The 12,213-nt window shown below is 30.6% G+C and overlaps 2 protein-coding genes and 1 long non-coding RNA gene across 4 annotated transcripts; 1 reads left to right on the top strand and 2 right to left on the bottom strand.

The window, feature by feature from the left end:
• Positions 1–568: 568 nt before the first annotated feature.
• On the bottom strand, positions 569–5,554 carry Cul2_0 (cullin-2). The gene is made up of 11 exons (XM_011193136.3): positions 5,393–5,554; positions 4,992–5,136; positions 4,692–4,919; positions 4,164–4,625; positions 3,541–4,095; positions 3,413–3,473; positions 3,233–3,350; positions 3,060–3,169; positions 2,631–2,999; positions 2,429–2,545; positions 569–848 (listed from the first exon to the last, which is right to left on the bottom strand). Exons 2-11 carry the CDS (start codon positions 5,108–5,110, stop codon positions 717–719), a joined length of 2,271 nt encoding a protein of 756 aa, XP_011191438.1. The 5' UTR covers positions 5,111–5,136; positions 5,393–5,554; the 3' UTR covers positions 569–716.
• A 129-nt stretch (positions 5,555–5,683) lies between these two features.
• Positions 5,684–10,757, top strand: LOC105217895 (uncharacterized). 2 transcript variants are annotated; one of them, XR_008470230.1, is made up of 3 exons: positions 5,684–6,198; positions 6,266–6,882; positions 8,624–10,757. XR_008470230.1 is itself a non-coding variant. In XM_011193135.3 (2 exons), exons 1-2 carry the CDS (start codon positions 5,813–5,815, stop codon positions 6,819–6,821), a joined length of 942 nt encoding a protein of 313 aa, XP_011191437.1. In that variant the 5' UTR covers positions 5,684–5,812; the 3' UTR covers positions 6,822–6,998. The 2 variants fall into 2 exon arrangements, 1 of the variants encoding a protein (XP_011191437.1); XM_011193135.3 differs by lacking the exon at positions 8,624–10,757 and having other exon boundaries at positions 6,266–6,998.
• LOC128920099 (uncharacterized) lies at positions 9,846–12,124 on the bottom strand. Its single transcript, XR_008470231.1, has 2 exons — positions 10,506–12,124; positions 9,846–10,447 (listed from the first exon to the last, which is right to left on the bottom strand). It is a non-coding gene; the product is annotated as an uncharacterized LOC128920099 (long non-coding RNA).
• Positions 12,125–12,213: the final 89 nt, after the last annotated feature.

Below are 12,213 nucleotides of genomic sequence, written 5' to 3'. Positions count from 1 at the left end.
GCATAAGGATTTCAATATAAATTCCTGAATGTACACAGCATTAGTCACTGACGTTTAAAAATACAATATGCAACAAACACACAAAAAAATTAAAATCGAACATATTAACAAATATACATACCTACAAATTGCATTTACTCTGTATGCGGTGACTCGATTTCTTCGAAAACCATGCTCCTACGCCCTCCTTTCATGTGGTTAATTACAAAGTATGCATAATATAATTATTGAATATTTAATAAGAATCAAGTTTTAATTACTTTTACATGATGATTTCGCTCAATAGCGTTTTTTATTAAATTTTCGCTTGTTTCATTACTAATAACCTAGAAATATGTTAGACGCATTGCGTGATTTTACTTGTGCCAGGTTTGTATACAAAAAATATGGCGCAGAAGAAAGGGTAAATAAAACAAACAAGACTTACAACAATTGAGTGATCAACATAGCTGTTCAAACAATAATAGCAGAGACATTACTAAATTGTACGAGTACATCTTCATTAATAATTTTACAAAAAAAAAAAAAAAAAAAAAATTATGAAATAAAATAAATTTGCAATAAAAAATTGTGTATATAAAGAATAATTTAATATTCGGCATACAAACTTTGAAGCAGCATATTTAAATTAATGTTCTGTTAAATTGTGTACGCAATTGCAATTGCACAATAAGCTGCTTAAACAATAATAACAACACCAACAGCATTTTCCAAAGTTATGCTACATAACTGTATTCATCACCCGAGTTCGGTGTACGCTCAATGTACTGTTTGTCGATCAACGATTCGATGCATTTTTTGATCATTGAAATACTCGGTGTAAAGCTCACGCGCGATTGTGATAAAATCTGTGTGGGGGTAGAAATATTTGTTTTAATTTTTGCATTAATTAAAAAAAATAAAAATAAAACCAACAAGTAAGGAAAGGCTAAGTTCGGGTGCAACCGAACATTTTATACTCTCGCAATTTATTGATATTTTTGTATTAAAATAACACACAAATTTACCCATAAATTCAGCATAAACTCCAATAGAAAAACGAAAATCGTCATATAAAGTATATGAGCGCTGAGGTAATTCCTGAACCGATTTCATTCATTTTCCCCAGCAAGGTGCACTATATCCAAGACTATACGCTCACTTAATTTTGCTAAGATATCTCACATATTAACCAATACATATATGCTGAATAAAGCCCACCGTATTTTTGAAAAACCTATAATTAGGTATATGGGAGCTAGGGGATGTTATGACCCGATTTTAATAATTTTTGGAACAGAACACTATTAGAAGAAAACAAATTCCTCTGAATTACATTATATTATCTAAGATTTTTACCCATATTTTCGGTTTAAATTGACCCTTAGGCGCTGAGTTCAACTTGTTCGATATCTGGGGCCTTGAAAAGTTATAGCCGGTTTTCGAAAATTTTTTTCACAAATGAAGACAGAGATGATATACACTATTTGTGTAAAGTTATATTCCGCTATCTTCATTGGTTTCTTATGTATATATACGGGATATGTATATGGAATTCAAAATTGAGTTGTATGGAATGTAGTCGTGGTTGTGAACCGATGTCTCCGTGTTATCAGGGTGTCAAGAAAATATTATATACCGAATTTCATTGAAATCTGGCGAGTAGTTCCTGAGATATGGTTTTTGACCCATAAGTGGGCGATGCTACGCGCATCTCCATTTTGTAAAAAAAAATCTGAGTGCAGATTCCTTCTGCTATTTCTTCTGTGAAATTTAGTGTTGCTGACGTTTTTCGTTAGTGAGTTAACTAACTTTTAGTAATTTTCAACCTAACCTTTGTATGTGAGATGGGCGTAGTTATTATCCGATTCCAACTATTTTCATGGTGTATAGTGCGATACATAAGAGAATCGACTGCAAAAAATTGTGGTTTATATAGCTTCATTAGTTTGAGAGATATATACAAATAACCTATTTGGGGGCGGGGCCACAACACTTGCCCAAAAAAATTACTTCCAAATATGCCCCTCCCTAATGCGATCCTTTGTACCAAATTTTACTTTCATAACTTTATTTATGACTTAGTTATGACACTTTATGTGATTTCGGTTTTCGCCATTTTGTGGGCGTGACAGTGCCCATCTTCGAAAGCAATCTCCTCAAGGTGCGAGGGAATATGTGTTCCAAGTTTCATTAAAATATCTCAATTTTTACTCAAGATATCGTTGCACGGACAGACGGACAGATGGACAGACTGACAGAGAGACAGCCGGACGGACAGACATTCGGATTTCAACTTCACTCGTCATCCAGATCATGTATATATATATATAACCCATATCTAACTCTTTTATTTCTCGGTGATACAAACAACCGTTATGTGAACAAAACTATAATACTCTGTGCAACATGTTGCGAGAGTTTAAAAACAAAAACAAACAATACACACCTCTTGTATAAGCGCATTGTGCTTCAGCACTTTGCGAGATTTCATGATACGCACAATAGCTGCTTGCAGATATAGCTTACGGTCCTCGTCTACCGCACTGATGGTGTGTTCGATTTGCTGCAACAACATATATACACACAAAAAATAATAAAAATAAGCTCACTACACTTTAATTGCATTCTGCATTGCCGCCCACGCTTACCTCTTGTTGCGTTTCCTTTTGCATAGCCGATGTTATTTTGAATTTTGTTCTCTTGTTCGAATAGTCGAAATTCAATTCTATTTTCGTATTGCCCTCTAAGTTTTCCGCACTCGCATTGAGTAATTTCGATTCAAGCAGCGATTGTAAGTGCTTCTGAAACGTTTCACTATTCAATTGCAACGTGCTTTGTATGTCCTTGCAGGTAAGCGAATCACACGACTCAAATAGCAACAATATAGCCATTTGATAGGTTTGCATTGTTACGATGTAGGTTTTCTTCAGATAGCCCAGCTTCAGTTCGCCATTGCACATATGATGTAGCCATGTCAATTTGCGACCATTAAACGAATTGTGATAGAAGGCTTCGAACTATGTATAGAATAAAGTGTATTAGTTACAAATATGCAAGTGATATTAAAAGCGGCTTACCATTCTGATAGATTTTTCAAATTCTTGTGGCACTGCAAAGGGGATCACAACCTGTGTCGGTCCCAATGGCCATGCGCCAGCTTGAAGCACTTTGATGGATAAATTAATGCCTGCAAGTCGAAACAGTATATTTGTAGTTGTAATTTCAAACAATTTACAGCATATATACATACCTAAATCAATATTTTCCTGTTTTAAATGATTATTAAATTTGTTATTCAAGTCTCCCGAGAGCGAAATATCCGTAAACATACGATGCAGTTTGTTTGTGAATTCATAACCACAAGCTTGCTGCAAATTGTAAAACAAGATTTTAATAAAACATTTAAACTAAGTTTTTTATATATTTTTACCTTTAATCTATTGATCATAGCTTCCTCCGCGTCCATGCTTTGAGATTGCTCATGAATAAGTCTGTAAGCATTGTTTGTTATTTATATTAAAAACTTCCATGTGCCAATGCCGTTGTGCGTCTACTCACCTTTTTGCTAATAGTCTGCTATAGAATTTTTGATAGACATCCTTATCTTCAATGTATTTAAAAATGGTTATATTGTTGGTGAGCTTTTGATCGATTTCAGCCTCGGTAGTCTTGGATTTCTTCAGCAACGTATCACAGTACTTGGCAACATATTCGGCACTTCTGCAGGGTTGCCGATCGCCTGGTCGACGATTGATAACACTTGCGCACGCTTTGTCCAAAGCACTCAAGAATAGCGAATCATTTTCAAATACATCGGCGATTAGTTCATGAAACTTTTGATGCACTTTTAACATATTCTCCACAAATTGTATATGTATATTTTCGCCCGATAGTGTTGAGATCGTTTCGAGTCCCTCATTTCTTATGTGACTCGAAAATATTTGTATAAAGTGCGTTTTCAAAGTCTCCGATATCGGTTTCAGTATTCTATACATGTTGCGCAAATCACTGCGTTTCTCTTTTGATACCATATCCTTGCATTCCGAGTAAATAAAATCAAGTCGTTGATTGACCAAACGATCCTCACACTTCTTACGTAATCTCCACATTGAACTGCATAAAGCAAAACACAACAAATGATTCACTATAAAATCAAAATATTCAGAAAATTATAATTATACCTCATGTGCATAAATTTCTTAGCACGTTTAGTTTCTTCATCCAGTAATTTGATAACTTCCTCCATGTATTGACTCACTGTACACGTCTTCAATAGTTTGGTGGCTTCATTATCATAGTACTCGCCACTAGCCTTAACTACTGGCACCTCAACAAATTCTTGATACAATTTGAGTGATCCAGTTCTCCTATAGCCACGCACCTGCACGAAACTATGTATCACACCGCTTACAACTTTTACGCGATGTGGTGTGATTTCTGGATTGCCACAGCGATCGGCTTTAATGTCCTCCAAAATATGTTTGACCAGATCGTCACTTAACGACTTTAACATGTAGTTGTGCCAAATATCCAGACCCAATTCGCCTATTTCCATTTGCTCCAACGTCTCGGTGGACAAATTACCATATACCACTTCAGCATCGGAGATTTTTTGCTTTTTAATATGCTGCTGATTTAGGTAACTGTAAACAGTTATTATGAGGTTATACAAAAAATGTACTACTTTATAAATCGTATATAATACTTACGAATATAGATTATCCAAGTATTTGACACCTTGACTATATTCAGTCCACGCATCATAGTAACGTTGTAGTAGATCTGGTTGACCATTTTCAATGGGTGTGCTACATGTATCCGGTGCCACTCTTGTTGCCAACATATTCTGTACATGGTTCTCTAAAAATTGTTTCGTCTCATTATACAGTCGATCGGCGTAAGGCTCTGGATGAGCCACACACAAGGTATAAACATCGCTAAAAGCAGAAACAAACAATTAACAATTTCATATTATTACTACCTTATGTATTTATACTTTTATTACATACCTAAATCTGGTACTCCAATCTGTACGGTTAACATTGCCCAGCGTTATGACCGCTTCGGCGGTACTTCTAAGATTTGGCCAGATTTCATTGAAATCTACACTTTTTGGGGTCAAGGACATGTTGGCTGCTTTGCAATTTAACGCAACTGCAACAAATAATAGAAAGCAGACAGAATGAGCAATGAGTATGCCAAAATTCGTATATGTTAGGGCAGTGAGCGTGTTGGGTGGTGGTGCGCAGGCAGTGCTGGCACGAAAAGCCGAGAAATTAGTTGCCGTGATGCAATAGTAAAATGTTTGGAATTCTTTTAAACACTTTTAGCACATTTTACACACCAATTTATTGTATTTTATTTTGTAATTACTTTGCGTTTTATGTATTTATAATCAACTTAAAATTACCTGCACAACTTTGCTCCGTAACGATAAACGTCCTCTTCTAACTTATTCTTCTTCAGCGCACATTCACAATTGATTTTCAATGCGAACTTAGTTAATTGTCGCCACATAATATATAAAGTATTTGTTAAAACTACATATGGCTAAATATTAATAAAATAAAATTGATGTATAAAATTAACTGAGTTGAGCAATCAATGAAAGTTATGTATATATAAATATCATATTCTACTTAAAGTATTGTAATAGATTTTTACTGCTCAGGTGTTTTGTTATTACATTTTTAAAACATTCTGGCATCTTTAGCTATGTCTAATTGTCACAAAACTTACCACATATTTTGTTGGAGCTCTATTTTTTATTTTAAATGTTTTAAAATCATTTAATATAACGTTAAAGGACTCATATAACTTATTTATAACAATGACTCTACAGATTTGTAGTTACCAAGGTTGTTACCAACAACGTTTTCCTTGTAGTTCAATTACGTTCTTCCAATTGCCAACCGATGAGCCAAGACGTACACAGTGGATACTAAATAGTGGAAATAAACAACTGCTGGAGCTTAAGAACAACCAAAAGCGGTTTTTCTGTGAAATACATTTTCGGAAGAAAGACATTAAACCACATTTTTATAGAAAACTTTTGTATAGAAACGCAGTCCCTTTGCCATATGAGAGTAACGAATCTGCTACACCAACTACAAATACAAACACCATACAATATACGGAGTTCGAAGTAGTAAGAGATGACCAAGATGAAGATAAAGCAACAGACGTTGACAATTTGTATCAGGATTTTGAAATGAAGTATATTACATTTTAAGCTTTATAATGACAAATTACTAATTATAAAATTTTTCCATTTTTTATTAAGTGAAGGAGAATACGAACCCGTGGATGAAGCTGTGCAGTCTATGTCTACAAATGATTGTATTTTGTGTGATGCTGGCAACGAAGATAGCATACAAGAAAGCAAACTATTGACTGAAGAATTACTGGATATACCAGAAACTATAACTCAACATGCTGAAATTATACCTATAAAACAAGAATCTGAGTCCAATCCTGTTAATGATTATATTGATACATCGAACATTGTTGATACACCGTCAACTTCCAGCATTTTGCCGGCTACTTCCTACACTTCAAATGCAAGTCACAGCTTAGAAACGCATAATGATTACACTGCAACTGAAAGTGAAAGTGAAACTGCTGCTGTAGCAACAGCGGATTCAGTGTTAAATAGTGCTAAAGAAATTGCCAACGATTTAAATGAGACTACAGCGTGTGATAAATCCTACGAATCTGATAAACATTTTGCGCTCTCGCTTGTTTATTACTTTCAACGTTTAAATACTAAAAAGAAAGCGCAAGCAAAAATTGACATACTAACATATTTAGTAGCGCTCGAGCAGGACATAGATGCGTAACTTGATGTGTACATAAGTACATAAGCTTTCTAGTTGCCTATTGTAGTATAAGATTGTGCAGGTATGATTTTAATTTTTAATTTTTTTTTAGTAGTTTGTAGTTTTGCATAGAAAAGATGTTACTGAATTGTATAAAATAAACAAGCAATAAAGTTGGTACTCAAATGGAATTACATAGTTATGCCGCTTTTCAAGTATTTAGTTATTGTATTAAAAACAAAAATAATTTTTGGTTTTGAGACTAAATTTTATTTGCAACTTTTTGTTTGAATTAATTTATTTTTTATTATTTTTTTTTTTTGTTTCAAAAAAGTTGCCAAATTAAACTACTCTATGTATATATTCAATATGTATAACAGATGATTCCTACATTAAGCATATTCGACTATAGAAAAATACAACAAGAATATTTTGAATAGTTTACAATAAGCATTTGCATATTTAATAGTTGAGTTCAATAATTATATTATATAAAACTTAGTATAAACTTACATTGCAAATAATTTATGCATTTGTATATGTACAGTTTATTATTTGAATTAAAATGTATTTGGATTAAATTTGTATAAAAAAAAAAATGTCAGAGAAACATAAATATTCACGCTGCATTTATAATATGTTGGAGTATCACCTTTTATTGCAACTACATACATATAATATATTTATTATTGCATGCATTTTATATTTATAAAAAAATTATGTTATTAAAAAATCCATGACATGAGGAACATAATATACATATTCATGATATTCATGAATTACAAAATATATTTATTTTCAACACTCTTATATCATTGCATATTTGTACCTTTTCTCTCGAAAACTGCATAATTGTCACTATGCGCTGTCTATTATTTGAAATAGTTTTTTTTTTTTTTTTGGTTTTTAATTTGTGCAAAACAACAATGTGAGTGTATATGCTGCGCCTTATTACTTCTTTTTTATTCCTATTTTTGTTTTGTGTGCACATCCAACTTGTTGATTGTCACGCTACTTTGTATTCGAAGCCAACTAAACAAGATTTGTGCGTGTTAAATATATGTATCATATATATACAAAGCAATAATTTGCAGCCAAATAGTGCATAGTGAAATACAAAGTGCTACAAGTCATAACACAAAGTGGTCACCAAGTGGAAACTCTCTATAATGTGCAGCTTGCATAGCGAAAAAACAAATAATAGCTTGTGCTAACTTAATTAAAAAAAAAAAATATTTCTGACTTTACTATTTCTATTATTTAAATGTTTTAAGTGTCTAATTTACAATTTATATATATGTATGTACTTTTGTTTTTTTTTTGTTGCTATTTAAGCTTGAAAATGTGTTTTTAAAATTCGTTGAGAAAGTAACCATCGATAGCAGTTTCGGAGAGTTGTTGCTGTTATGCCTAGTAGTATTATGCTTTTAGTTTTTCTTTTTGTACAAAGAATTTTTGCGGTTGCTATTTTTTCTTTATTTTTTTATATTTGTTTTTGAAGCGGAAAGTTGTTATTTTATATGTATACTTAAAACTGTTTTACTATATTTTTTTTTGCTAAATTGTTGTTTTTTGTTTTGCTAAATTGTTTTTTTTTTTACTAAATTATTGTTGTTTTTACTAAAATGTTTTTTTTTTACTAAATTTTAAGTGTTTATTTAATTACTTATCAATCATCTTACAGTTTATATTATATTCAAATAAAAAAAGTTTGACTACTTGAAGCAAATTATTTATTTATAGCTTGAGTCTACTAAAACTTACTTCGTATAAACCAAAAACTGTTGGAAGGTTGCTGTAGATGATTTTTTCATATTTATTAGGTGGTGGGATTTTGTCGAACACAACATGAAAGTGATTTTTATGCTTAACATTATTAACTGTAGTCTGAAGTCAACGCTTCTTTCGTACAACACGCGTATTTCAACGCTTTAAAGCTGGTACTATGTGGTTCATACGCCAAAAAGTATGCAACAGCCTATCACAATCAAATCTCAAATCCCATTATGGAATCTTTTTACGCATTACACCAGTTTTTACGAACCAACAGCATCAAATCAAATCTGTTAAGATATTTAGAAATTCTTCTAATTACCCCAGTCAAATAATTATATGTGCATTTCGGCTTTTGTTTATATTTCTTATTCAATGTTATTTTTTGGATTTCGGTAAATGTGGAATAAAAGGTTGATAGGTTACCGTTACTATGCAACGAAAATTGTTTCATACTTTTCTCGTTCGTTGTACAGTTACATTAACAATGTGCTTGTGAATTGGGTATTGCATAGAAAATATTTATATGTGCAAAATCAGTTTAGCGGATCTTCCTTACTGATAGTGTCGCAGCAAAAACTTTTTTTGCTGAAATTTGTTTTCAAAATTATTATAGGTGCATTAACTGAATGAATTATTAAAAATTTGAATACCTTTATTTAACTTTAAGCCTAAAATGCCTCGTGGTACTAGTTTATCAGCCAAGGAACAAGTAATAATCATAGGAATGCATGAAAGCGGTTCCAAAATGGTTCTAGACCAAAGCGACATCGGAACTGTATCTCAAAATTTCTTAAAAACCCCACTAATTATGGCACCTAAGCCAACGCTAAAGAAAGACACAATAAAGCACATTTGAGGTTTGCAAATAAATACCAATTCTGTGCCGATGAGTGATAGAATACAGTCTTTAATGACGAAAAAAAATTAAATTTGGTCCGCCCAGGTCATTGCAAGAAATATTGGAGAGATTCGCACCAGGAACGACGGTCCTACCACAAGCGATGTTTTGGAAGCGGTACCTTGATTTTATGGGCTTCATTTTGCTGCTGTGGAAAGCTATCTACATGTTTTATATTCACTCAAATGAATGCAAATATCAATGTAGATGTTTTGGACAGCGATTTAATAAAATTTGTTGGAAATATTTATGGCATATAACTGGACATATCGAAAGGATAACGCTTCAATCCACACGAAGAACAACTTTAACGACCGGAAAATTCCGGTATTACAATGTGCAGCATTGAGTTCGAACCTAAATCTTATTGAGGATCTCTGGGGGAACCTCTCTGCTCCTGTTTTCCAAAACGGAAAGCAGTTTGAGACAGTACGTCACCTTAAATTAGCCATAAAGCAAGAATTTGCCAATATTTACATAACTATTCTACAGTCAGTAGTTAATTCTCTGATTAAGCGGCTTAATTTAGTTTTAAAATATAATGACAATTCTACTTACTATTAAAATAAACATTTCTTTCAGTTAAACTCAAATGTATAGGCTTTACTGGTAAAAATAGTAAAATGCACATATAAATATTTACCATTAGCCTAAACTTCAATTTTGTTTTATAGTTTAAAAAATATTTTGAAATTTGTTAATTTTTTGTTTTTTATATCGTATACATTAATAATAACAAACCTGCATACTCAGAAATATTTTGCAATTTTATATTCTTTAATTTTTTTTTTGCAAAAAGTTCATGCACATATAATTATTTGACTGAGGTACTTGGCAATACACAAATCTGCTCAGATTTCAGATATGGATTAGATCTTAGGACCACAATGAACGCGTAGTTATGTTCTGTTGAGTATTTCGGGATTTGTTTTGAGATTTCGATATTACAACAACAAAACAATATTAAGCTTTACTGTAAAAGTTGGAGGCAAGTTAATCGTAATTCTTCTGCATTCCAATCAAATATTTACCTCATTTCTGAAAAAAAATGTCGAGCTTTCTAAGCGTATTTCTATTAATATTTACAGTTGGTCCCATACAATATTATCACTTTATCAACCATCTTAACATATACATATACGTAAATATTTAAGCTCCTTTTTTTTCTATTTTTCCAAATTTTCACATACAATTTTATTGAAAAATTCTATTGATGAAGTTTTAAATGTTGATTTTGAAAAAAATAGCGTAAACAAAAGGTGGAAATGTTGGCGGAATTTCTGTAAATACTTTGACTATTCTGTATGTTATCCACTAAAATATTTAAAATATGTATTTTGAAAAATCATTTACAAACATACACATACACAAATGAGTTTTTTTCTTCATATTTATGTCAACAAATATTTACATTTGCATTTCATTGTTATCATTATATTATATAGTTTCTCACCAATTTCTTCATATTTATTAATTTATTTATTTACTACATAGTTCATACATACAATAAAATTACGTTTATACATACATACATAGTTTTAGCGAGATTTCAAGGTACTCAGTTTTATTTCGTTCTAATATAAATTGGTTTTCACTTAAATTGTAAAAATATTTTCTTTAATTTAATTATATTTTTATTAAAAAAAAATTAGCGAAATTCATATAAAAATAATAGCAAAATATATATAAATAAATATTTGTACGTATATATTGGAATTTAATGTTCGTTTTGTGAATTTTTAATTTTTTTTTATATCATTTAAATTGTTTGGCGACCCACACCTCCACTTTTAATCTACAATTTTTCTATTTATGTGCATTTCGATTAAATAGACGCAAAAAGCTTTAACATAACATACAAATAAGTATGTACAGTCTAAATTCTCAAAATTAATATATTAAATTTTTTAAGGAATTTTTCGAAAAAAATATCAATTATATTGCAGCTAATTTTTGATTTAAAAAACAATTTATTATAATGAAATTGTTTTAAACATAAGTTATTATGGATAAAAGTATTTATTTTATTTTTTTCTGTACAGTATATGCTCAACTTATTGAGACCATTGCTGAAAATTATTATTAAAAAGATTTTAAGATTATTGAGATATCCGTTATCTGTCACTAAAACCTGTATTGTAAATACTTTTTTATTTAAAATTAATATAAATAAGTTATGTTTACATTAAAAAAGGGATAGTAATTGCAAATTACTTTCAAAGCACGTTAGGGAGAGTTCGATCTTCGGAAGCTACAATAAGCTAGCTGTTTAGATAAGTACAAAAGTAAAATATAATATTTAATAATAATAATTAAAATATTATTTACTGTTATTTTATAATTAAAAATATTAATTTATAAATATCATAAATTATAAATTAACTATTATATTTTAAAGTGTCTTATATCGAAATATTCGGTGAGCTGCTGAGATAGCAAATAAATTTATTGCAAGCTAACTATAAAATATCATGCGATTTCGTTGAGTGTGCGATTTTCTTAGTTTAGTTGAGTTGAAAGAAAATATTTTGTTGAATATTATGGATTTTGTTGTAATAATAAATAAGAATTTTGATAAAAAATAAATACAAATAGATTTTTATAAAAATAAAAAAATATAAAAAAATGTTATAAAAATAGTTTTTTATAAAAAATAAATAATAACAAATTTGTTATAAAAATACCTTTTTAAGAATAAATAAAAATTTCGTAATAATAATAAAAATATATTTTTTTTAT

This window comes from Zeugodacus cucurbitae, chromosome 3 (assembly GCF_028554725.1).
Source record: "Zeugodacus cucurbitae isolate PBARC_wt_2022May chromosome 3, idZeuCucr1.2, whole genome shotgun sequence".
Taxonomy (NCBI): Eukaryota; Metazoa; Arthropoda; class Insecta; order Diptera; family Tephritidae; genus Zeugodacus; species Zeugodacus cucurbitae.
Note: the sequence above shows the minus strand (reverse complement) of the source record. Positions and strands in the feature narration are given on the sequence as shown.